This window comes from Pyricularia grisea (assembly GCF_004355905.1).
Source record: "Pyricularia grisea strain NI907 chromosome Unknown Pyricularia_grisea_NI907_Scaffold_2, whole genome shotgun sequence".
Lineage (NCBI taxonomy): Eukaryota > Fungi > Ascomycota > Sordariomycetes > Magnaporthales > Pyriculariaceae > Pyricularia > Pyricularia grisea.
Window position 1 is genome coordinate 2,431,261 of NW_022156717.1, and position 23,790 is coordinate 2,455,050.

Below are 23,790 nucleotides of genomic sequence, written 5' to 3' on the forward strand. Positions count from 1 at the left end.
TGTGGACTTTTTTTTTTTGCTGTTTAGCAACAGTTCTTGGACCAGGATGCATGAGTATACGTGGATACTGCTAGCAGTCTGGGTTATCGTTGTAGGGGTCCAAGTATGCCCGTATATCAAAACAGTCAGCCACTCGTATATAAAACCAGCAAGACAGTTGCTCGCTTATTCTATTAGTCCAGCTGACCCATAAGATTCCTAAAAGCCTGGTTGACGGCCTTCCTCTTCCTGCCCTGCTCGGCCATATCCCTACCTTCATCACCATCGTCCTCGAGGGCGTCGCCAAACTCAGCCATTGGATCCCCTCCATCGAGCTCAGGCATCCAGACGCGTATGAGCCCATCCGAGTGCCCGCTGTAGATCCCACCAGCCGCGTTGCGGCCTCCCATTACGGCGCCCGATGAACCTCCAAACCCACCCGCCCCCCTCCAGACCAGAGAAGTGACACGGTTCCTGACGGCACGTTCACCCGCAGGACCCGCTCCTCTGACGCCCGCGACGCCCCCCACCATGGCGCCGGCCCTGAGACGTCTGACTACGGTGCCCTCGTGGAGGTCCAGGACCAGGATCTCGTTCTCGTTGGGCCAGAAGAGGAGCTCGCGGCCCGCGCCCCCAGCCATCAGCCCCGTGGGGGACGTAAACATGTTCATGCTCAGCAGGCCACCGTTGCGTATCGTCGGCCCAAAGTTGACCAGCGTGTTGGCGCCCGACGCCGCGTCCCATACACGTATCTTCCTGTCATGCCCGGCGCTGATGATGTAGTCGCCGTCGTCCGTCCACGTTAGCCCGTTCACCGGGCCGGCGTGGGCTCTGGCCGATGCGCGGATGCCGCGGGCCTGGAAGTCGTTGACAGCCGGCGGTGGCCCTCTCAGCTGCTCCGGTCGACGTCGGATGATTCCCAGGCTGTCTTCCTGATCGAGGAGAGCGACGAGCGCGCTCGACCGCCTTACGTCCCAGATCCGCACGGTGCCGTCGACGGCGCCGCTGGCCAGGACGTGCTCATGGACCGGGGACCAGGCGACCGAGAGAACCGCACCGGTGCCTGCACCAACCTGACCGCCGGCCATGAGGCTCTGGACTGCAGCACCGGACCGCAGGTCAACAAGCCGGACTGCTGGGTTCTGCGTGGCGCAGGCGACGAGCAGATGGGACGCGATGGGCGAGGCGGCGTGAGAGTAGACCTTGGCCTCGAGCGCAAAAGAACCCGAAAGTCTGGCCCCCTCGGTCGCCCAGACCTTGAGTGTTTCGTCATATGAGGACGAGAAAAAGGCGTTGGCGTCAAATGGGTAGAAGGACAAGTGCGTCACGCCGAAGCGGTGGTGCTGGAGGTTTTGGCCGTCTGTAACCGCGCCCGGTCTGGAAGCAGCCCGGCCGCCGCTCGCTCTGGTGATCTGGGCGAGCGGCTTGTAGCTGTGGGCTTTGTGAGGGTCGGGACACTGTTCAAGGTTCCACAGGCGAATCGTGCCGTCAGAACCACCCGAGGCGAGAAGACGGCCTTCGAAGCGCTCAAGGGCCAAAGCGTTGACTCCAGGCTGGTGAGCCCAGATAGAGCGGCGTTGGTCGATCGCGGCTCCATCACGAGGCGCGGCGCCGTCGTAGACAGCTACTCCCTGCTCACCTCCATCGAAGCGGTGATGCGGGGCCGCCTGGAAGGAGTAGAGGAGCTTGTTGGTGTGTAGCCTGGCGAAATGCTTCTGGTCGATGTTCCCAATCGACCGCTCAAACAGCAATTGGTTCATGCATCTGGTGTTTTAGAGGACGATCCGAGTGGACAGTCTTCTAGTTCAGGGAAACTTGGAAGCAATTGGAATTATTGCAGATTGCCTGCACTCTGCGTGCGAGACAATGAAGTAGGATGTATGGGGTTCTTTTGTCTCAATGTTGTTGTAGGGACAAGGTTGGTGTCGGCATTGTTAAGCAGGGTCGCATTCGGCAGATAAGAGGGAGAGAGACAGAGCTTGAATGTGTGTGTATTATGACGTAACGCTAGACTCCTAAGGTAAAATTGCTTTGGGTACTTCAGTTTCGGCACCGTGCACCCAATTAGACTAGAATAGTATGTTGTGGACATGCTATACTTGCCCAAGGGCATTTCGAATGTGCAATACCATCTCTAGTGTGATTTATTTATCTGTCTGTACTCAATTGTTTGGGCAGCAATGAGTCTGTCTTGATTTTGTTTCCAATTTGGGACACAAAAATGATCAATCATGGTTCAATTGAGAGTGGATCTAAACCCACTCACCTTTTAACTCATCGCATGTGACTGGTGAATTTCTCTCCAACTCCCAACGCAGTGTACAACCTAAGATTTAAGCACAGCAGGCAGGTACTTACTGTTTGCTGCCTTTGGTTTCATGAGGAGCATCTTTTGAAATACCCTCCCCAAAGCCCTGATTATGGGCATGCAAAAGCTAGGAGAAGGCTGAGTAACCTGCCCAGATTCCCCGAGGGCGAATGGAAAGGCAATCATTCCCTTTTTCTCCCCATCCATTTCTCACTCAACCTTTGCCATTATTCTCTTTGGCAGGTCCCCGTGGATTTGTACCAACCACCATTAAGGCATCATTCTGCGCGACCATAGGCAGAAACATGGACACTTCTAAGGAGACCAAGAAGCCACAAACGAATTCAAAAGGACAAAATGACCGGAGAAAGAAGAGACAAGCAAACCTCTACGATGCCGTTGCAGGTAAGCTCTCCTGCGACTTCTTTCACCTTATTTGCTTTCAACTTACTGATATCATCCGTCACAGGACGAGTGACCACCACTCACCAACTCGCCTCATCAGCCGTAGGAACCAAGCCCAGAGACGGTGCTTACGGTCTCAAGGACGCAACTCTCGCCCCCGAAGAGATCCTCTTCCAACGCCTCGGCGCACCTCAACGCTATGCAGAAAAGGACGTCTACCACTCGCAGCATGAGGCTCTCTCCGACGCGGGCAGGGAATTGCTGCCAGAAAGCGACCTGCTCAAAGCGGTGCATGGGTATGCTGCGAATTTCTACGAGCAGCTGGCGGTTCCGGGCCCCGGTCAGGATGCAAAGGAACTCAGGTCGAGTTGTTTTGTAGGGACGCGACACGTCGATGAGCGCAGTATGGACGAGACGGCACTCATCGCCTTTGGAATCCTGCTCCAAGAGGCCGGGAGGGAGGTCCTGGGCCGGCGTGGGGACCTTGTATTCACTGAAGGTTTGATTGAAGAGGAACAGGAGCAGAGTGCAACGAGTCGCCAAGGCCGCAGCAGGTCGCGGTCTGTTGGTTTGGTAGGCCAAGAACCTGTCAATTCGGGAGAGGGAGAAGTATTTTGGCGAAGATCATATCCGAAGCGGCGGAAGATGACCGACGGCGCAGGACGATAGCCGACAGCCCGGAGGCTGAACATGGGTATCTCTGCCGGGTGTGCACATATACTTCTGCGACTATAATCTGGATTCTGGACATCGTCCTATCACCATTACCTGCGACTTTATCTATTTGATGATATGAGATAAACTAGGCTTTTGTACGAGGTATATCTATCTGTCCCAGAGAGCCGACAGACTATAAGCTCAAGTACCTAGCCGACAGAACGACCCGCATAGTGTGGGGCAGTTGGTAAAGGGAAGATCACACAAAAAAGCGACATGCATGCATGGTTGATTGTCCGAGGTACTTCGTATGTGGTGTTACGACTGACCCGTGCCTCCAAACCATCCCAAGTAGACGTGTCGCCCACCTTTTCCAATTGTCTGTCTTACTCCATACTATCTAGACACAAGTGTTGTGATTTATAACATTTGTCGATCAATACCTCCAACCAAGTTTTGCACTTGTTCATAGTGGGGGGTTGACTTTGATAATCAAGGCTTCACCAATAAGCACGCATACTAACTATTCAACGACAGTGATAAGGACGACGAAGCCGTGATACCCGTCATCACTATAAACCCTTCCCTTAATTTGTTGACTGCCCGCTACAGGTTTATACGTGTAAGTCACTTATCACCCCCATGGTATTATTCCTTCCTACCTGATTGTAGATCCGACGAACCTGCTAAACTAAAAACATGAAAATCACCTTCAGTCTTTTCCTGCTTCACATCGGTCTTTTATTCGTCATGGCTGAAACCCTATCCTATTCGGAGCACAAATATGGCCAAGCCCATGATCTGCAGACTCTTGGCATTTGGGACTTTCCAACCAAGGAAGGCAACACAAGTACCACCGCTGACGGAAAATACTGGATAGTGTAAGTATAAACCGAACTACATCAATATTCACTCAATATATCACTCAAAAGGCTTACACCCACACCCCTCGTCCCGCCTACAAAAAAGCTTCATCCACGGCGGCGCCTGGCGCGACCCCAACGTGGACCTGCACAGCCTGGAGCCCACCATCTCCAGGCTCCTGGCCGATGAGCACCGGGACTTTACAGCCTCGCACATCGCCGGCTTCGCCTCGATCAACTACCGCCTCTCCCCACACGCCAACTTTCCCCAGGACCCGGCAGCCACCCCGGCCAATGAGCTCCGCGCTGCCCAGCACCCGGAGCACATCCAGGACGCCGTGGCCGCCATGACCCTGTTGCACACCCTCCGACCGCTCAACCAGAGCGGCGGCTACGTGCTGGCGGGCCACTCGTGCGGCGCAACCATGTCGTACCAGCTGCTGCTGGGGGCGCAGGCCAGCGTGCCGCAGCCGTCGGCGCTGCGTTTCCCGCTCCCGACCGCCATCGTCGGCTTCCAGGGCATCTACGACCTCAACGGGCTGGACCGGCGCAAGGACGGCAGCTACACGGGGTTCATGGCGGCCGCGTTTGGCGACGACCGCGCCGCCTGGGACGCCGTCAGCCCGGCGCTGTTCCGCGGCTACGCCGACGCGTGGTCCGGAGTGACGAAGCGCCTCGGCGTTGTCGCCCACTCGCCCGAGGACGCCCTGGTCGACATGGACGAGGCCGTCGCCATGGACCGGGCCCTGCGCGAGAGCGGCGTTCCCGTCTTGTTCTTCAGGGACCTCGCCGGCGACCACGACGTCGTCAGGGAGGAGGGAGTGCACACCGCGAGGGTGTTGATCAAGACCATTGAGGCTCTGCAGTCTTAAAAGAGACAGGAAAAAAAAAATAAAAAAATAAAAAAAGGCCCGAAGATTGTTTTATTCTCAAGGTAGATGTTTGCCCTTATTTACTTGCTGCTATACAAAGACACTGAAAAAGGGTATGGGATGGTACTGGACCGATGCGAAGCAGAACGCTGTCAAGAAATTTTTGAAAAAAAAAAGATCCCCCCGGGGAAAATGAGTAAAAGATGAATAAAACAAAAAAAAAAAGTAACAGGCATGATGCAATTGTCAGCCTTAATTCGACCCATGCATCAAGTCAGATGCGTCCGCCTAGTTAGTAAATTAGAGTGTTGTCGAAGGAGGCTGGAGATTGTGTCTCGAAACGATGGCGGCAAGAGGCATTCAACATGAGAAAAACGTAGCAATACAATGGCTGGCTCCTTAGCCAATGCAAGCCCGTTATCAGCAGCCTCGATGGAAACATTCATTGAGGGTAATTGTGAGAAGAGACAAAGAGAGACAGAGAAAAAAGAACCATATTCACAAAAGTATACCCAGGCCGGAAAAAAAAAAAAAAAAAAAAACAATAAACGCAAAAATAGACATAGCGCCAACACCGATTTTAGTCCCCTATAACACTGTCCTCATCCATTGCATCATCAGCGCCACCGCCACCTCCCTCATCTTCATCCTCATCCTGCGGCTCGTCTTCGATCGGGTCGTCAATGAGCTCCCGCCGCCGCAGATCCTCGATGGTGCCTTCTTCGGGAAGATCCTCGTCATCATCATCAATGTCATCCTCGACGACTATGGCCTCGCTCAACGGTTGCTTGCCCGAGTTTGCGTCCTTGACAGGTTGCTTCCCCTTTGACCGGTTCTTCTTCTTGTCCGCATCTTCGAGGCCCTTGGACTCGTCCAGGTAGGCCAGGACCGCCTTGAGGTTCTGCCCCAGCTTGTGCTGGTTCCTCAGCAGTCGCCTCTTGAGCCTGCCTGCGCGAGGACCTGACCTGTCCATCATGCCCGCGCGTATGCACATGATAAGCTTGCCTGCAATGTCGCACAGGTTCTTCTCGGCGCGCAGCTCAGCTGCCTTGCGGCCCTCGTCTGTCCTTGTGGCGTCCGCCTCGTTCTCGTCGTCGCTCAGCATGTCGTCGTCCTGAGGATCGTCGTCATGGGCCGGTTCGCCGAGTGTCTTTTTGGCTCGCATCGCGTAGAGCCGTTCGGCCGTGTTGTATATGGCTATGATCTCACTAACCAAACCTGGTTCCTTGACCTCCTGCACTAGAACCTGGAGTCCAGCATACTTGCTGGCTTGCGACGGGGCTTCGTTCATCTTGCTGTTGACTGCCAAGCCGATGGCTGCACACAGGGTCTGCAGATCACAGTAGTTTCCAAGCGCAAAGAGGCGAAGTTCGTCGTAGGCACCACGGGACGAGAAGGTATGTACTAGGTTGTTGTCATAAGTCTTGCGCAGATCTGATAACCGATCAATCTCGTCGTTTGAAATATCAAGATCGCCCTTGACTGCCTTGAGAATGTCTCCTGCTTTCCACATAAAGTAAAAATGGCAGGCCTTGATGGTGTAGATGGTCACTTCGTCCTCGATGTTATCAATGTCGTCGTTGACCTCGCCCAGCTTGCCTCGATGGACCATGTTCACCAAGATTTGGATTGGCGGTGAGCGAGACTCGTCTGAATCTCCCTCAGCCTCGAGCACGGGAACACAAGCAGAGATACTAGCAAGCTTGCTTATCTTCATGACGAGGGTAATGAGCTGAAGTAGCGCATTCTCTTCCAGGTTTCCACGAACGGATAGCTCGGTCGTTTGATCGAATCTGCGCAGCGCACCGATGAGATGCTGCCACAGGTCTTCCATCTTGCGCTCAACCAGCTCTTGAAGCTCTTCGTGCCGACGTGCCTGAAGAAGTGCTCGTGTGGCTTGAAAGATGACTGCTGTGTCGGCGTGCCTCAGGAACTGAGCGCATATCTCGTCCAGCAATCGAGAGTAGGTTGTCGAATCTTGGCGAAGTTGCAAGAATACCTCGAGATCCAAGTGCCGGTGAAGGCCAAGGACGACCTTGGCAGTGTTCGCCTCGGCACCGTATTTTTTGAGAAGCCTGGGGATGGCCTCGGCGAGGTGTACAGCCGTGCCTTCACCTGCTTCACCGTCACCTGTCCTTCCGGGCCTCTTCTTGAGCCGTTCCTGCTCGCCGTTCTGCGCAAGATTCAGTTGTACAGCCGCCGCCAGCACCTCCAAAAGAGTTGTTTCCTCCTGACCTTCTGGTGCAACTGCTGTTCGGAACGCCGCCTCGGTGGGTTTCGCCTTGGATCGTGATTTCGATGTCTGGCGAACGCTGTGGTCGAATAACAAGTAGCCTGCAATGATCTCCCAGTTGCTGATCTCGGGCATCTTTTCAAAGAGCGCCTGGGCGGCAAGGGTGATTCTGGACTCTGAGAAAGTCGGGTCGACAACGTCTGTGGCGATCTCCAGCCCCAGTGTACGATGCGGCACTGGCTCCTCGTCTGCCGCGTAAGCCGTCAGTAGCTCGGCGAGGCACTTGACCTTTATCCAGTCCTCGCGTGGCGAGTCGTATGCATCCTGATCATCGTCAAACATCTCCTCGATGGCTTCACTGCCGCCAATATCCTGGATCCTGCTCTCTATGCTGTCCTCAATTCCGTGGATGAAGAAATCCGCCACAGCCTTTCTTATTCTGACCTCGGAATCTATAATGAGCTTGCCGATCTGGTCAATGTCATCAGGCTGGAGATTACCGCTTTCCCGCAGACAATCTATGACGCCGATCGCGGCAACTCTGACGCCGACGTCGGAATCTTTGGTGCAAATCTCGACCAGGCGAGGCCTGAACCTCTCGATAAAGTGCCCAATCTTTTCTGCGTCCCGCTTCAGGATCCGCGCCAGTTGCTTGAGTACCTCCTGCCGTGCTTGCGGCGCCGTGTCTGATAGTAGCCATCCCAAATACCGCAGGTAGTTGGGTGCAATATAAACGGTGGGGAGGACAAAGGTCCAGTTGCCCAGGGCTTCCACGCACTCAACCCGAATCCTGACATCGACGTCCCGGTACCGGTGGATAAAGACAGTATCGAAGAGCTCATCCATCTGCTTTTTCAAAAACGCTCTGTGTTCACTGGCCTGGTCCAGAGATTCTTGAAGAGCCGCGAGCTTTTGTCTACCTGCCTTGTCTTTCCTATTCCCTAAACGAGCCTGTTCGGCCTCGAGCTGTTGCGTTGCCTTGGTGATCCGCTCATCGACTTTCCTTGCAATATGAACCAACGAATGGTGCATGGAGAGTGCTATCGTCGTGGCGGTGTGTCGGAATGGACGCAGGGTAGACGAGGACATGGAACCCACCCATCTCACGATATTTTCCATGAGCACCTCGTCCTCGTACAACGTTTCGGTTTCATGCAGTACATTGAGGAGCGACTTGAAGAAATCAACCAGGAGACTCCGGAATGACCTGGTGGTTTTGGACTTGGCGATTAAAGGATAATCCGCAAGTTGGCGCTGCCAGGCATTTCATGGTTGGTGAGCGGATGGCTCAGAGAAAAGTGACAAGGTAGGTCCGGGAGAGCACTGTGCACTTACATCTTCATATAAACTTTGCAGCTCTGCGAGCCTGTTTGGACAGTTATCTGGGTCATTAATGTCATCCTCATTGACCTCCTGGTCACACCCTGCAGACCGCAAGACACAGTTCACCAGGTCCGTTACGGCTTCAGTCTGGTTCTGGGTATATCTTGTGTACCAGCGGCCGGCGACGTCATCCGAGTTGTCGCCCGAGCCAAAGACATCGGCTATAGTTTGTCGCGTCAGTACCGATATGGCAGTTCGATTTTCTGGAGAGACAGAAGTGGTCTTGTGGGTAGGACTTACCGTAGAGGGATTCGCCATCGCCATTAGCAATGGATATGCGCGGTGCAGCTTTCTTGGGCCTACTGGGTATGCTAGCCGAATGCGACAGGCCAGAGCCATTGATCTTTGGCTTCTTGGTCGCCGGCTTTTTGGATTTGCCGTTGGAACGCGCATTGTTTCGCTTCCTGGGCCGCGGCGCATCGGCATCCTCGTCGTTTGGATCTTCGTCGCGCTCGTCTTCGTCCTCGTCAACATCTTCGGGGTCGCTCAAATCATCATCAGAGCTAGGTGCATCATTCTCTGTGTCGTCGCGGCCGTTGGGTCGCTTCCGCTTGCCAGCTCCGGAAGGGGCGGGCGTGGCCTCGGGGGTGAATTTGGAGGGTGCCCGCACGACGCGGCCGGATCGACTCCGTCGCGATTCGGGGTCTGGGCCCGGCGAGGCTGTCGCGTTGACGTCGGCGCTTTCCATGAGCAGCGGACTGAGTAGAAATATGGGGAAGGAGGAGGACAGCGAGTATGTGATGAGTATGAAGGGTGAATTGGCGACTGGGGTTTATGGTGCGTTAATTGATCTCTCGTTGGATCGGGCCCCGGGTTGATGCGACAAGGCCGCCGTTTGCCAACGCCTGAATTTGTTTTCGTCGCGCGTCAGATCGGGCCCAGCTCAACGCGGGTTCCAGGGTGCCTGGGGTGGACTGACCAGCGCGCGCGCGACGTTAAATTGTTGATGCCTCAGGCTGAAAAAGCCCCGTCATCCCAACACCCCCCAAGTACCAGCAGTGACACCCCCACATTATTTGTTCACATTATTTGTTCACATTATTGGTACGTTCCCCCGTCATCGTGGCGTCCCCCACAACTCTCTTCATACCGACGAATAAACTACTCGAAAAGGCAAACTAAGGACCGAGTATTCTCCAAGTGTTTTTGAATTTAGTTGTTAAATATAGTTTCTGGCATCCCTCTCTACAAGCCAAGATGAACTCAGTACAACGTATACCTACCCTGTACCGTATTATGCTGTCCTGGGTGGAGCCGATATTTTGCGCATCAGGCACTGTCTTGGCCATGTTCGACCCGACACGTTATATCGACACCATGACGCCTCATTTTGCATATGATCCGCCTGTACATCGAATCCTCCTGGATCAGGTCGGTGCTGTGTACCTCCTCATGGCTTTCAACAGCGCCGTCGTGCTGAGGGTGACGGACGACCTCAGGGTCTGGAAGGCTGTAATGGGAGGAATTTGGTTAAGCGATATGTTGCATATCTGGGCCACCGTCAAGGAGCTGGGGGTCGATGCCATCCTCAACCCCCTTGCTTGGAGAGCTGTGGACTTGACAAACCTTGGCATTTTGGTGGGGATGATGCTACTTCGCATTGCTTTTATTTTCGAGGTCGGCTTTAACAAAGAATTCAAGAGGAAGCTACGTTGAACGCCATCCAGCTACTCCGTATTCTCAAGCGGAGCTGTGAGAGGTATCACCGGGCATGTGGGATTGATGATCTGTGGCATCGTGGGATCCGCTTACTTCACTATGCCATCTTGACTGTGTACTATAGTGTACATAACTGTACAAAGTTCGTGTTCAACAGGTATTTGGGCTAATCGAGTATATATTCCGCAAAATACCCCATATTTGCTAATAATCGGTGACTAACGCTGGTGTTTCGCTACTCAAAAATCACATGCGCTATGCTCCTCGTTAAGCCCCGGAGTGGCCTCAATGCAATGATATGTATGGACAGATGCAAACAGAACCCAAACCGCAAACACATGAATAACATGTCTATGATACAGCCTAGTCCAATCTCCTTTCCTCTTCGTCACGCCCCAAAAGCCCCTCAGCCTCAGGTCCCTTAGCCAAAGCGGACGACGGGTAGAGGACGTAGTGCTGCGCAAAGAAGATGCTGTCGTAGATCATAGATACGTTAGCAAGCCCCAGCTTGACCGGGTTGCCGGTGAAACCCGACCAGTCGTGCTGCAGGTAGCTGTCTATGCTCTGCTGCGCGATGCTGAGGAGGCCGCCCGAGAAGTCCAGGGCGATCTGCGAGATGCTCCAGCCCTTTGTGCTTCTGTTGCGATGGTTCACTATAACCTGCGGCGTGTACTTGACGAGGGTGACGATAAGCTTGACGTAGCTCACGGCGTACATAACGTCGAGCCAGCACCAGTCTCGCGCCGGGTCCGTGCCTGGGCCTTCCCTGCCGGCCACGAAGAGGAACACGCAAGCGACGCCGATGATGCAGCCGGTGATGATGCCCAGCATCCAGCGGCTCGGACGTTGGCTGACGGGGGCGCGTTCAAATCCGCCCCATAGGCCAGGAATGTACTGACTCGTCGTGACGCAAGAGAGGATGAACCCATGAAGGGCAAAGACGACGTCGTTCAACCGCGTGGTTGGCTCAAGCCCATGGTTGCGCGCAGCATACTGGCTGCGGATGATGGGCGAATAGCAAAAAGCAAGGTTGTAGATGAAGTAAGAGAAGAAACCTGTGAGCCAACAATTTGAGATGGTCAGATGTAGTACTTAGGCGGATATGCCCTATAGGTGATTTAAGGCTTAAGCCATGCATGCTTGGCGGCCCATTCATGGTAGGGTGTGTAATAACTTACCCAGACAGTTGGATAGGGGAAAGTCAATTGTGGTCCCTGTTGTCGACTTTCGTTGGTTGTTCAGTATGGCTTGTGGGTAAAAGGAAAGACTCCAGCACGTGAAGTAAATCCAGCCAAAGAGCCATGAGATCCAGGGGAGCATGTCCATCTTGGCGACGGTTGAATACAATCACAGGTCAAAATTGCGGTGATTGAGTGCCCGTTGACTGTAAGATCTCAAATACGTGATGAGCAGTCTTTGATTTTGGGCATATGAAACAGATTTGCAGAAGCCTGAGCGACACGCAAAAGTGTTGAATTAAATGATTAACAAAAGGAAAGTCGATTGTCAGCGAGTTGGGGTCCGTAAGGTGTGATGGAAAGGCCAAAAGGCAACATTAGCAATTGGCAGGCTAAGGTACAACACAAGACTGAGACCCGGTCCCGACCGATTTCAGACTAAGGTACCTAGGTAGGTAGGTACCTACCTGCTACCTAGTGTACCTATTGTTGGTTCGGATTTCATTGCATCAGGGGTACCCCTCCCTGCGCAAAGCTTGACAGTCTCTTTGCCCCGCATAAAGTCTGGTCCAGGCTTGCCAGGGTATCAAAATGTACCTTTGTTTTGGTAGGAAGGCTGGGCCCAGAGCAAAAGTTTGTGTAACATAACATCATCAAATATCACAACGAACAAGGACTACAACCCGGAAAACCTAGGACCGAGACTAACCCTTTCTGGGGTCCAAAATTCTTGTACTAGACTAGTCCTAATGTAAAGTTTTTCGTTCACTTGATTTCATGTTTCTGTTTCCAATTCGCATTTTACTTTCCCCATCAGACGAACGAATGGCTCATTTGATTTACGAACCCTGGTCGTTGCAGATCCGTCGAACGCTAACGAGGGCATTGCAGTAGCTCAACAAGGGCAGGTACGTTAGGTACCAATATCCATATTAATCATGTAGGTAATCTTAGCTACGGACACTTGCCTTGTAAGGTAAAGTCTTCGTGGGTGATAACTAGGTAACTACCTACGTTGGTATATATAATAGAAGTGGCGTCTTTCCTTTCTCCAAATGTCAGGGCCCCTCATCCCCTCGTCAACTTATAGCGCAGGCAGGCAGGCAACTACTGTATGTAGATAGAACTGGCCTCAGTATCAACCAAGATGAAGATCTCTACAACAAACATCTGCCGTATCGCCTCTCTGCTGGCGCAGGGTGTTCAATGTAGCGCCTCGCCCGCCTCTTCTTGGGATGCCTGCGCCAGTCTGTCCTGGGCGCTCCCCGGCAAGGTTTCATACCGCAATTCGTCAGCGTTCGCCCTGTCCAACGACTACTGGTCTGCACGACAGACCGATGTGCCGCCGGAATGTTTTGCATACCCTGAGAGCACCGGCGACATTTCCGTCATGGTAAAGCTCCTGACCTCCCTATCGGCCTCTTTCACCGTCAAGAGTGGCGGTCACACTGCTCACCTGGGCTCGAACCTCCCCGGCGGCGTCACAATCGACCTCGCGCGCCTTAGCCAGGTGAAAGTCTCGGCCGACCGGGAAACAACCTCGATCGGCTCAGGTGCTCGCTGGGTGCAAGTCGCTGCAACCCTTGACCCGATGGGGCTTGCCGTCGTCGGCGGGCGCATGGGCGACGTTGGAGTGTCTGGCCTCATCCTCGGCGGTGGATTGTCTTACTTTTCGGGCGACCGTGGTTGGGCATGCGACAATGTTCGTACTTACGAGGTGGTCTTGGTCTCTGGTGAGGTGGTGGAAGCCACGCCCGAGCAGAACCCTGACCTCTACTGGGCGTTGCGCGGTGGTGGAGGTTCCAGCTTCGGCATTGTCTCCCGCTTCGACCTCGTCACCTTTCCCCAAGGTGACCTCTGGAGTCTCCAGCAATACCATCCGCCCGCGGTCCGAGCCGATCTCTTCTCGGCATATGTGGATCTTACCGTGAGCGGTCTTAACTCAGACCCAGATGCGCACAACTTCTTGGTTTTTGCCGACAGCCCACTCATTGGCACCGAGCTTGCCATAAACTACATGTACCATGCCACACCTCCGGCAACCAGCGGCGCCATCCCTCCCGTGTTTGCCAAAACCGCCGCCGTTTCGAACGCGCTCATAAACACGACACTGGTCGGAAACCTCTCGGCCATCTACGCCTCTCTATCCGGCGACCCCAATGGAAGCCGCAGGGCCTGGACCAACGTCGCCGTGCACCTCAAGGAAGGATCCGAGCAGCTGCTCGAAGATGTTTATACGATCACGCAGGGCCATCGTTCGCGCGTCAAGGCTCTGGCCACCCAGACCAACGACACCTCCGCCTGGGTCCTGTTCGGGCTGCATCCAATCACCACCGACTTGCTCGAGGCCATGCAGAAGAATGGCGGCAACGCCCTGGGCCTGCGTCCTGAGGATGGACCCCTGACCCTTGTTCAAATCAACACCATCTGGGCGCACTCTGACCTCGACGAGCGCATACTGGCAAGCGCCGACCAGGCGATCGCTGAGGTTCGCACCCTCGCCACCGAGAGGGGCGCCATGGCTGACTTTATCTACATGAACTATGCCGCGCAGAGCCAAGACGTCTTTGCCGGCTACGGCAAGGCGAACGAGGAGCGGCTGACCAAGGTTGCGCAGAAGTACGACCCCAACGGCACTCTGAAGAAGCTGTGGAAGGGCTATTTCCAAGTATGAATCGTTTGAATTTGTGTAATGCGGCCACAGCCGTATCAAATAAACGACCAGTTCTAAATCTGGTTCTAGCTGCTGTATAAAGGGTTTCCGGTGCCCATGCCTTATTGTTTATATTTTTTGCATCGAGTACGCACCAGAACAACTTTAATGATCTATTTGGAACATACTAGATTAGATTTAGACGAGTAAATCAGCATATTACAACAGATCAGAAGCACTCGCCCACTTCAACTCATTGAGTCTGTCTATCGTGTCTATCTTGTCTAGAATATGGATTTAAACAGAGCAGAGACAACTCAAACATTACAAAAGGAATAGTAACTCGGTATAAAGGCCACAGTAATCAACAGGTGCCATCCGATTTTTTCTCTTTTTTTGCACAAAATTTCTTTCCATCTATCCGTCTTTTTTTTCGTCGTTCCAAGCTGATGTGCTTTTATAGGAGGAACATAATAAAGGTCGGGGTTATAAAGCCAGTGAAAAAAGGGGAAGAGGACGACATAGCCCAATAAATCTGAAAGTAATCCTGTGGTTTTGTGTTTTTTTTTTCTCGTAGAGGGAAGAAAGAAGAAAGGGAGAAAGAGTATAAACGCCAGATGGGGGCATAATACAAAAACAAAAAGAAGACCCAATCCCTGAAAAAAAAAAGACAAAACCTGAACAAAGGCCATCAAATGCAAAAAAAGACCAAAACCCCAGTTCAAATACAATATGTATCATCTTTGCTTCCCATACCTCTATCCACACCGCAGCCTCTGAAGACATGAATTATTATCTAGTTCTCGCTAGCCACCAGGTCTCCCTGGCGTATCCTCAGTTGCCCTTGCCGCCCATCACAGCCGGCAGAGACTTCCAGGCCTGTTCGTCCGGGCGCTTGACGCGACCGAAGTCCTCGTCAAGGTCCAGGATGATCTTGAGGGCGTTCCTGCTGCGCGCAAAGGGGCTCGAATCGGCCTTCTTCTCCGACAGCGTCGCGACCGTCGTGATGCCGCTGCCGCCGGCGATTCCTGGGTGCAGCTGATCCTGGGCTGCCGACTTGCTGCCTGGGTACGGGATGGTTGTCTGCAGGATCTCGTACGCGGTCAGCGTGAAGCCGAATTGCGGTGACGATCGGAAGATTCTGGCCAGTCCACCCTTGAAGAAGGCCCTAGGTCCCTCCTCCTTCAGGATGGTCGTGGCTGCGTGCCTCAGACCGGTGTAGCTCGTCTCGCCCTTGCGCTGCTCCACCTGCAGTCGCGTCTTGATCACATCGAAAGGTGTCGTCAGGTACGCGGCCGGCATACCGGCGATGGCACCAGAGAGGAGCAGCTGGAGGACGCCGAGCTTCTTGGTCGGCGACTCGCCAAAGACGTCCTTCTTCAGGTGGCTGTATGCAGGGAAGTAGATGGCCGAGAAGGGCACATCACGGAGCAGACAGGCCGAGGCACCCTTGTAGAGACCGACGAGACCCAGGTTGCGGACGATCCACATGGCTGACCGCTTGGGTGCACCCTCCACTGTCTTGGCGACCTCACCCTGCACCTGAAGTCTGATCTTGACAATCTCGAGAGGATTCGTAAAGACCTGAGGAGAAACAACACATGGTCAGCACATCACCTAATGGATCCGAGGCACCTATACAAAACACTACGTCATGCAGCGATGGACTTTGAACTTACAACTTGACAGGCACCAGCCGCACCACCAGCCAAGATTTCGCTAGGGAGCCCGATCTTGCCGTTCTTGTCCGTCGTCCAGCCGCGCACCAAATCGTTCACCGTGAGCTTGATGGCCTTTTCTGGCGCCACACCCACAAGCTGAGGAAGGACACCCGAGTAAAGACCGAGGAAACCCTCGTTGCGAACCACTTTTTGGAAGCAGTCGATCGAGTTCTTGTACAGGCGCTCACCGGGGCGGACGCCACGCTGGTTCTGCATCCTCGTCTTGACAAGGTCGATGGGGTAGACCATGAACGCACCAAAGGCTCCGGCGACGCTGCCCAGCCCGAAGTTGTAGGCCGATTCTAGGGTGTTGCTGAGGAACTTGGAGGCTGTGGACTGGCCAACCGCGGCCGCCAGCTTCGGCGCCAGGTCGTCAGAGTCGAGACTCCTCCATGAAGGGTCAAGCACTTTGGCAAAGTCCCGCAGGCCCAAGCGGCCAGAGGGCTCGTCGAGGCTGGCGAAGTGGAAAAGAATGTCTGCCTCCATAGGCGTAAAAAGCGAGAAGCGGGTGATCTTGGCGGCCTGGTTGAGGAACTCAGCCCTGGTGATCTTGCCGTCGGTGCTCTTTGCACAAGCTCGCCTGACGATGAGCTCGACCAAATCCATCTCTTTGATCATGTTCTGGAAGGCGCGCACGTTGGCGTACGATACCTTGCTGCCCTGCGATATGTTGCACAGGGTGCTCAGGTTGAAGAGGACATGATCGGACAATTTGTGTTTGGAGGTTTCCAAGATGATGCGCTCAAATTCCTCGGGCTCAATGTAACCATCGCCGTCCTTGTCAAATATCTGGAAAGCCTGCCTGATCCTCTCGCCTTGCAGGCCACGGAGCATTTGAGAGAACTGCTGGTAGTCCATGTTGTGGCGCTTCTTCTTGTCGCCGATGTATAGCTTCGCCCATTCGCAGTCCCAGTTGAAGGGTATAGTGTGCTCGCCCTTGTTGAGCTCGTACAGCCTCCTGAAGTCTTCATATTTGACGGTGCCCAGGCGCTCGACATCGAAGAGACGGAATGCAATCTCGTACTCGGCATCCGGCTTGCTGAGGATGTTCTCGAAGTATGCCCAGTCTGACAGGGTCACTTTGCCCGAGCCCTTGCGATCGGCGACCCTGAAGAGGATTGAATATTGCTCGCGTTGAATCTTGTGCTGAAGTAGGGGTTGTACGATTCGTGGTCAGCGGCAGAGTCAGGTAGGTAGTCATGGCAGAGGTGCACATGTGCATCGGGGTTCGTCCGCGCTTACATAGTCCTCCTCTGCGGGTGCAACGGCGTTTATGAACTCCTCGGGGCCCATTGCCAGTTCGCCCGATGCATCAGTGATGGCATATTTGGTGAAGCGCGCCTTGGTCTGGGCTGAGAGCTTGGCTGGCTCTTCAGTAGAACCAATCAATGTCTCCTTGACCGCCTCCTTGACCGCCGATGCCTTTGCCGCCGCCATCTTGACCCTTGCGATTACCGCGCACTAGCTTGCCGGTGAAACCAGTGTTCTCTGTACGTGATTATTTGTTCGTTTGAGGGTCTGGAGCGTTCAAGTTGCGCCGCGAGCAACCTTTTCCAAGGTGTTTGTGGGTGTATAATCTGGGGGTTGGACACTTGAAGCTAAGGAAGGACAAGACACGTCACGAGGTCCCAGCACAAAAGCCAATTGGGATACAATCTCGACTTTTTGAACGTGGACCGTGAAAAAAAAAGTGAATAGTTTTTTTGTTAGTCACGTCAGACAAGGCTCAAGACAGCAAAGAGCAAAGAGGGGCGTTTGCTGTGGATGCTTAGCAGCTGGCGCTGGGGAAGGTCGATTCTCCGGGATCGGTGGACGAGGACGAGGGAAGGGGGAAAAAAAAAAAATCTCACAAAAAAGTCTCTACCGAGCAACCAAGAACTTAGTAAGGCGGATGACCAAATAAAACGATTACAACTAGCGAATAGTAGACAAAATGACAATAACTTTGATCTGCACACTCTCACAGTGTATAGAAGTTCTACCTTCAATTTCAATTCATGGATAATCGAATGCGACTGGTTATTGTTGATCCTCAATTTCTTTCTTCTGTTCTGATGATTTTTGCTGCTTTTTTTTTTTTTTTTTTTTTTTTTTTTTTTTTTTTTTTTCTTTCCTCGATCGGATGCTCCAGCCGGCTGCGGCGCATCTAGGAACTGCGCCCGACCCCGTCCAAAGAAAATTTGGTAAAACAACCTAACAGGGGTCTGCATACTTGTCAGGCACACGCTGGGGAAAGAAAAACAAAAAAAAGTCGGCTTCTTAGCTGCAGCCCTCGTGCAACGCTAGGCGCGGACGCGGCACTGCAACTGCACAACTACAGTAAAAACCAAAGCACCTGCACAGTAGGTAGGAATATCAGGTAGTATTAATCTTGGCGCTTTTTGCGCTTCGGCGTAACATCCCATAGGTGCGGCTTGTCTTAAAAATGACAGCCTGTGGATTTACCATCAATTCTCACCTGCTACATACAATGACAGACACGTGAGTGAGTGATTTTGCACACTCATGGGCTTTGCGTCTGCCGAGCCATGTCTCGACTGACTGGTTGCCAAAGACAAATGTCAGTTCCTTGTCGTTCAAACTACTGCATCCCGAATCCCGACGGCCAGCAAGTCAAAGGTTCCTAGAACCCTACCTACCGGTACCAAAGAGGTACATGACCGTGCCGAAACCGGTTTAGGCTTTGCGACCGTTTGCGCGCCAATGGGGAGCCGAGTTGGAGAGTGGAAGTGGACCAGGGCGGGGCGGGGCCCCAACAGTCAACTTTGGGCGTGCGTCAGGGTTCATTCAAACGGCGGGAGAGCCCGACCGACAGGACAACAGTCAACCTTGCTTCGAATCGTTTGAGTTGGCTTTCAAGGTTCTACCGGCCAGCCCCATCGTTTGCCTTTGCGATTATCGGGATGTCAAGGAGAACATCGGAATAGAGGGCGATGGGATTAAGGTTTGTAGTTTAAATATGGTACTACGTAGTAGCGAGGCATGGCTAATTCTTGCCGAGGTCGAATTTACATATTTATGAATTTGTGTCAATTTATCATCATGTAACCATGAATTTGTTAGGTTGTAAAAGCATCCTTTTTTTTTTATGTTCCATCACGCATCTTTTCAATGGTGGTATTGACCTTGCCCAAGCGTGATGTGAACCTGCTCAAAATGGTAGCAATTCTGAATCAAAAACGATAAGGTTGTGGTTTGACCGATTATTTACCACCAACTAGGCCCAATCATTGATTTACTAAACCAAGGCTACAATGATAATATGTACAAAACATGTTGAGTATAAAAATATACAGTCAAACGTGAAAAAACGACACACCGATGTTGGTAGCGTATATCCACAGGTACTTACAATCCTTAAGGACTCATGTATGTACTTTCAAATACCTTCATTGTTGCGTAGAGAATGAGTAGGCAATGTGGTGAAGCGTAAACCATCACCGGCATAATCTGCCCGTCCGCGTAGTCCATGGATCATTTATCATAAATATTAGCTTGCCTGGGCATGGCAACGCCTGTCAAGCCAACGCACGAGTCGACCATCATTCACAGATCTGGTTTAGATTGTCAATCGGGGGCTTATCTCAGGCATTTCAAATTATATTCCAGGAAGAAGAAGTATGCATTGAGCTAACAGTTGGACGTTATCCTATGCTCCTTGATACCCGTATAAGCTGAGGAGAAACTAAGACTCCAGCACAACGCAGCAGCCATGTCATCACTGCAGTATTCTTGGCCCCTTTTCAAGCCCCAATTATGCTTGTCTCTTTTGCTTGCTTTTCTAGCTCTAGGCTGTCTTCAGACCGAAGCGTCTCTAGAACGCCTTCTTTTCCAAATAAAACAAGTCAATCCCAGAGTTGAATACCAACAGGGCAAAGTTCCAGCAGAAGCTCGAATGTCCACATGAGGACCAAACATCCGCCCTCAACAATTAAGATTCCATGCCATGGTCTCCGCCACTCTCAAGTTCGCAAAGTAAGAAAATCTGCACAGACAGGCGAGATGAAAAAGGTCAATAGGCAATTAAAAGTAGATTAAAAGCACGCCAAAAATATGCTCAAGAAAATAAATTTATCGTCATGTTCTCATGTCAGCCGTCATTTAGTAGTGAAACGTAAGAGGTAAAACAATAGCACGACCAAAAGGCAAACAAAAACAAACAAAGAATCAAGAGAATACTGTTCTCTCTCGCTCTTGATCCGGCACAAAGTCTCCCAAAAGAATGCCACCCTGGTCGAGGGTGGCGAGGAGATGATAAGTATCAGTAACAAAACAATGACGCCGTACTCCTTCCAATACTAGTGATCTGGTTGAAGAAAAATGTTGTTGGTTGGAACTTCGAAGGGTTATTGTCGGCCTGCTCGAAGTGGAAGGCGGCAGAGGACTTCTTGAGCTCGGAATTATATACGTGAAAGACGAGTAGTCGATGTTGTGGATGAAGTCGATGTGGTGTATCATGCTTGCCCAGCGGTGGCCATCATGCGTCCCACTTCCATTGAAGAAAAGTTTCGGCACGAGGCAATGGTCTCTGCGAAGCAGTTTGCGTCCAGCACGAATGGTTGCTGGACGGGGAAAGGCGGCGTCCAGCCGCGCGCGATGGCCCTCTGGACAAACGTCGACGCACCCTTATAGCGGCGGTCGCAGTACTTTTCAAACACGGCTTGATGGTGCTTCTCCGGGTACTGGCAGCAGTCGAATAGCAACGCCACCAGTGGTCTGAGTTGAGACCAAGTATAACCCGACCAGTAGGTGTGGGCCTGCGACTTTGGGGTTGTTAGTATGGTGGTGATCTCACGCGGGCTGGAGCAGACAAGTGCTGGCACACAGCGCCCATAACACAAGTAGGACTGATTACTTACCCAGTCACCCTTCTCAAGAATCATTCGGGACAGACAGTGTGCTCCAGCTGCCAGGAAGCTTGGCGGGCAGCCAACAAATCTCTCGTCCATGATGGTAACTTCGAGGAAGTACTTTGCCAGAGTCCTGGTCTCCAGGTCGTAGTCATCGGCCTTGCTGATTCGGCGCAAGAAGCTCATGGGGCCGGGCCACCCAAGCTCGAATTGTAACATGCTGAGCATAAAACGCTCAGCCTTGAGAATCTCATCGGCAGAGAAGCCATTGTCGACCATGAATATTATCTCATTGACCGACGGACAGTTAATTTCCTCATACTTGGCCGCGATGAATATGGCAGTGGCTCCAACAAGTTGTAACTTGGCAACCGAAACGACCTTCTGTGATAAGAACCGGTCGATGTAGTTGACGCATAAGAAGAGAGTCTCGGGGAGAAGCGTGAATCGGTGGTGAACCTGAACGACCCAGTCGATCAGGACTGAGCGCATGGACCACTGTATCTCTGTTTGGATGTCCATGTAGTGAGGGTCGGGAGTCATACGGGTCTAGAGGGACATGAGCTGTTAGCCAATGTGCTCGAAAGAATTCGGTTGGGCAAAATGATTTTGTTGTGTTTCGGGCAGCCTTACCTCGAGCTCACGCATGTACTCAAAGATCTCTTCTCCATACTCTGCCACCATGCTGACATCCCATTGTTCCTCTTCGATTTCCTCAATCGTCCTTGACTCCTCGACAATGGCCTTGGCTTGCTCCAGTTCCTGTTGTACTCTGGCCGTTGCCTTGGGGGCTAAGAGTTCAGTGAGTCCTCCCGTGGTGTTTTCGCCATGGGATCGATAAGAGTGGGCAGTGGTGTAACCTTGGTCATCATCCATATCGCCGTCCTCTTCCTCCCACCCGTCTTCGGACTCGAATGCTGTTGGCGGTGCTGGGACATGTTCCTCGAGGTGGTATGCATCTAGGGCATCATGGGAGATAATCTCAACGTTTGGCTCCTCCATGTAGTCCCCTAGTATGTTGATTGGAACACCTCTGGGCCCGTTGATGTCGGAAATTTCTTCCAATGCATCCTCGTAGGGTGAGTCTTGGGGCTCTTCCGTCAAAGCCGGTGAAATCAAGCTCGCCACCTCAGCGAACTGTCTGCTAAGAGTCCGGCGGAGGACGGGCTGATCCAGCTTGAGTTGAGGCTGACTTTTGTAATGACGGGGGTTCTTAACTATGTCGGGTTTTGAGAGGATTACTGGGTGATCAGCAGTGATATGCTGATTCGACTCAGGCAGGCGTTGGGCAGCAGTCGTGTCTTGGTATACGAAAGTGGTCTTCTTGGTGACAGGAGGCTTCGCGAGTGAATCACCCGCGGTCTTGCGGAGTCCTGCGTTGTTGGCATCAGCCGCGGCAGGCTGCTGGTGCAGCATCGCGTGGCTTTTGCTCGATCGTTGTGCAGGCTTTTGGAGAGCAGCTGGTTTACCAGAGTTCTCCTTGCCCACCTGGGAAACTACTGGAGCCATGGATCCCTTCTTTGAAGGTAGATCCTGAGCTACACTTTTAACGTTCGTGTTCATCTCGCCGAAGACAGCTCGCTTTGGTGCAACGTTGAGGCCTCCTGCCGGGAACGCGGTAGCTGGGTTGTAGATGGTCTTCAAATTCCCAGCCGACTTATGACGTTGATGTATAACTTGTTTGGCCGGTGCGATGTTCTCATTACCAGACGGCTGGAGGGCTCCAGCTCGGGAGGGACGTTGCGGCTAAGGTTGAGAAAAGATTGATATCAGTTTGAATTCTTTTAGATGATCAATTGGGTATCGTATCAAGTTTGAAGACTTTGCAAATATCTGAAAGATACGCGTCAAGCTATACATAAACAAATAATAACAGAGCTGCGCTTACCCTTGCGTCCATGATTGCAAGCTTCCAGTGCTAAACAACTAATCCTATTGTTGTGGCTGAAACTCAAAATAGGCCGGGTTTTCGGAGGTTAAAAGGTGAGCAGACCACGAGGATCGCTTCGCCTAGCAGTCGAATTTATCCCCAGTGGGATTAGTTGACGACGTGGGTAGATTGCTGAAAATGTAGGCTGAAAGTTGGATTGTGTTGTGGCCAGATCGATTTGCCAGGTGCGAAGATTTTTTTCTCTGGCTGGAGCTGGAGCTGAGTGGGCGTCGTCTGGGGGAGATGAGCTTGCGGAACAGCCCGGTGATGAAGGACAACAAACTTGGGAATTAGTGAGGAAGATGATAAATGGTACACGATCAGGAACAACACTGCATCGCAGGCAAGTATTGTAAAGGAGAAAAATGCACGTCGGAATTGCCTAAATATCGGGTTGGCAACAAGATTTTGTTTGTGTTGTTCCCTGCACTCGCCCTTTTCCGGTGCATACAGTCGGGAAAGGAGATTGTTGTTTTTTAATCTCGCTCCAATGTTTGTTGACATTGGAACGAGTGCGGCGCGCACGGCTCTCGCACATGTCTGGGCGCTCCGTCGCCATGGGCATTGATCAAGTTCCCCACCCGACCCGCACTTACCCTGTACCCCAAAAAAAGGTAGATGACGTAGACAGGAACGTTGTCGCGTCTCCCGGCGACAGCCTTATTTGGAGCTTGACTTATATTATAGCCTTCAAAGTGTTTCTCATTCACTCAAACCTTTCATTTTACCTTTATATGGTGATTAAAGACTATTGTCATGCGCGGATACCCTCCATATTTTTTGTTGCGTTACCAATTTTCAATTTTCGTGTTGATCATGTCGGCGCGACCGCCAAGGGCAGCATTGACACGCAGTCACGTGCCCCAAATCTCCGTCAACAAAACGAGGGGCATCGTATGTGACGGGTGGACAAAAAGTAGGAGCGAAAGCGATTCAACACCAGTTAAAACATGGGGAAAGACCGCGCAAATCAGAGCTAACCTCAATAAATCGCTTGCACAGTTCTGTTCCAACGGATGAACTCGCGCTCATCGTGACTAACTTTTTTGGTTTCCCTGGAGGAGTGCCTTGCCAGACCTTGCTTTCTTACTTCAAAGAT

At 52.4% G+C, this 23,790-nt stretch overlaps 10 protein-coding genes across 10 annotated transcripts; 4 read left to right on the plus strand and 6 right to left on the minus strand.

The window, feature by feature from the left end:
* Window positions 1–173: 173 nt before the first annotated feature.
* On the minus strand, window positions 174–1,739 carry PgNI_03285 (uncharacterized protein; the record flags this gene model as incomplete). The annotated part of the gene is made up of 1 exon (XM_031123340.1): window positions 174–1,739. The coding sequence occupies one exon, from the start codon at window positions 1,737–1,739 to the stop codon at window positions 174–176; it is 1,566 nt and encodes a 521-aa protein (XP_030984861.1).
* Window positions 1,740–2,342: 603 nt separating this feature from the next.
* PgNI_03286 (uncharacterized protein) lies at window positions 2,343–3,528 on the plus strand. The gene is made up of 2 exons (XM_031123341.1): window positions 2,343–2,692; window positions 2,757–3,528. The coding sequence occupies exons 1-2, from the start codon at window positions 2,458–2,460 to the stop codon at window positions 3,359–3,361; spliced, it is 840 nt and encodes a 279-aa protein (XP_030984862.1). The 5' UTR covers window positions 2,343–2,457; the 3' UTR covers window positions 3,362–3,528.
* Window positions 3,529–3,707: 179 nt separating this feature from the next.
* Window positions 3,708–5,084, plus strand: PgNI_03287 (uncharacterized protein; the record flags this gene model as incomplete). The annotated part of the gene is made up of 3 exons (XM_031123342.1): window positions 3,708–3,971; window positions 4,066–4,230; window positions 4,319–5,084. The coding sequence occupies exons 2-3, from the start codon at window positions 4,100–4,102 to the stop codon at window positions 5,082–5,084; spliced, it is 897 nt and encodes a 298-aa protein (XP_030984863.1). The 5' UTR covers window positions 3,708–3,971; window positions 4,066–4,099.
* Window positions 5,085–5,565: 481 nt separating this feature from the next.
* Window positions 5,566–9,560, minus strand: PgNI_03288 (uncharacterized protein). The gene is made up of 3 exons (XM_031123343.1): window positions 8,941–9,560; window positions 8,653–8,861; window positions 5,566–8,571 (listed from the first exon to the last, which is right to left on the minus strand). The coding sequence occupies exons 1-3, from the start codon at window positions 9,386–9,388 to the stop codon at window positions 5,665–5,667; spliced, it is 3,564 nt and encodes a 1,187-aa protein (XP_030984868.1). The 5' UTR covers window positions 9,389–9,560; the 3' UTR covers window positions 5,566–5,664.
* Window positions 9,561–9,897: 337 nt separating this feature from the next.
* PgNI_03289 (uncharacterized protein) lies at window positions 9,898–10,356 on the plus strand (the record flags this gene model as incomplete). Its single annotated transcript, XM_031123344.1, has 1 exon — window positions 9,898–10,356. One exon carries the CDS (start codon window positions 9,898–9,900, stop codon window positions 10,354–10,356), a length of 459 nt encoding a protein of 152 aa, XP_030984869.1.
* On the minus strand, window positions 9,970–10,274 carry PgNI_03290 (uncharacterized protein; the record flags this gene model as incomplete). The annotated part of the gene is made up of 2 exons (XM_031123345.1): window positions 9,970–10,150; window positions 10,267–10,274. The coding sequence occupies 2 exons, from the start codon at window positions 10,272–10,274 to the stop codon at window positions 9,970–9,972; spliced, it is 189 nt and encodes a 62-aa protein (XP_030983750.1).
* A 196-nt stretch (window positions 10,357–10,552) lies between the features above and the next one.
* PgNI_03291 (uncharacterized protein) lies at window positions 10,553–11,862 on the minus strand. The gene is made up of 2 exons (XM_031123346.1): window positions 11,538–11,862; window positions 10,553–11,414 (listed from the first exon to the last, which is right to left on the minus strand). The coding sequence occupies exons 1-2, from the start codon at window positions 11,683–11,685 to the stop codon at window positions 10,723–10,725; spliced, it is 840 nt and encodes a 279-aa protein (XP_030983749.1). The 5' UTR covers window positions 11,686–11,862; the 3' UTR covers window positions 10,553–10,722.
* Window positions 11,863–12,684: 822 nt separating this feature from the next.
* Window positions 12,685–14,211, plus strand: PgNI_03292 (uncharacterized protein; the record flags this gene model as incomplete). The annotated part of the gene is made up of 1 exon (XM_031123347.1): window positions 12,685–14,211. One exon carries the CDS (start codon window positions 12,685–12,687, stop codon window positions 14,209–14,211), a length of 1,527 nt encoding a protein of 508 aa, XP_030983748.1.
* A 202-nt stretch (window positions 14,212–14,413) lies between these two features.
* PgNI_03293 (uncharacterized protein) lies at window positions 14,414–17,690 on the minus strand. The gene is made up of 3 exons (XM_031123348.1): window positions 17,154–17,690; window positions 15,870–17,057; window positions 14,414–15,774 (listed from the first exon to the last, which is right to left on the minus strand). Exons 1-3 carry the CDS (start codon window positions 17,346–17,348, stop codon window positions 15,025–15,027), a joined length of 2,133 nt encoding a protein of 710 aa, XP_030983747.1. The 5' UTR covers window positions 17,349–17,690; the 3' UTR covers window positions 14,414–15,024.
* Window positions 17,691–19,575: 1,885 nt separating this feature from the next.
* Window positions 19,576–22,661, minus strand: PgNI_03294 (uncharacterized protein; the record flags this gene model as incomplete). Its single annotated transcript, XM_031123349.1, has 4 exons — window positions 19,576–20,674; window positions 20,771–21,310; window positions 21,395–22,507; window positions 22,650–22,661. The coding sequence occupies 4 exons, from the start codon at window positions 22,659–22,661 to the stop codon at window positions 20,366–20,368; spliced, it is 1,974 nt and encodes a 657-aa protein (XP_030983754.1). The 3' UTR covers window positions 19,576–20,365.
* Between the last annotated feature and the right edge of the window lie 1,129 nt (window positions 22,662–23,790).

Bases quoted from the DNA above. Each gene is read 5' to 3' on its own strand.
- PgNI_03288 (XM_031123343.1), bottom strand. From the start codon at position 9,388: ATGGAAAGCGCCGACGTCAACGCGACAGCCTCGCCGGGCCCAGACCCC. The intron at 8,862-8,940 runs GTAAGTCCTACC...GACAAACTATAG, and splicing joins CGATGGCGAATCCCTCTACG to CCGATGTCTTTGGCTCGGGC. The intron at 8,572-8,652 runs GTAAGTGCACAG...AATGCCTGGCAG, and splicing joins TGCAAAGTTTATATGAAGAT to CGCCAACTTGCGGATTATCC.
- PgNI_03293 (XM_031123348.1), bottom strand. From the start codon at position 17,348: ATGGCGGCGGCAAAGGCATCGGCGGTCAAGGAGGCGGTCAAGGAGACA. The intron at 17,058-17,153 runs GTAAGCGCGGAC...CCCCTACTTCAG, and splicing joins CACCCGCAGAGGAGGACTAT to CACAAGATTCAACGCGAGCA. The intron at 15,775-15,869 runs GTAAGTTCAAAG...GTTTCTCCTCAG, and splicing joins CGGCTGGTGCCTGTCAAGTT to GTCTTTACGAATCCTCTCGA.
- PgNI_03291 (XM_031123346.1), bottom strand. From the start codon at position 11,685: ATGGACATGCTCCCCTGGATCTCATGGCTCTTTGGCTGGATTTACTTC. The intron at 11,415-11,537 runs GTAAGTTATTAC...GTTGGCTCACAG, and splicing joins TCCCCTATCCAACTGTCTGG to GTTTCTTCTCTTACTTCATC.
- PgNI_03286 (XM_031123341.1), top strand. From the start codon at position 2,458: ATGGAAAGGCAATCATTCCCTTTTTCTCCCCATCCATTTCTCACTCAA. The intron at 2,693-2,756 runs GTAAGCTCTCCT...CATCCGTCACAG, and splicing joins CCTCTACGATGCCGTTGCAG to GACGAGTGACCACCACTCAC.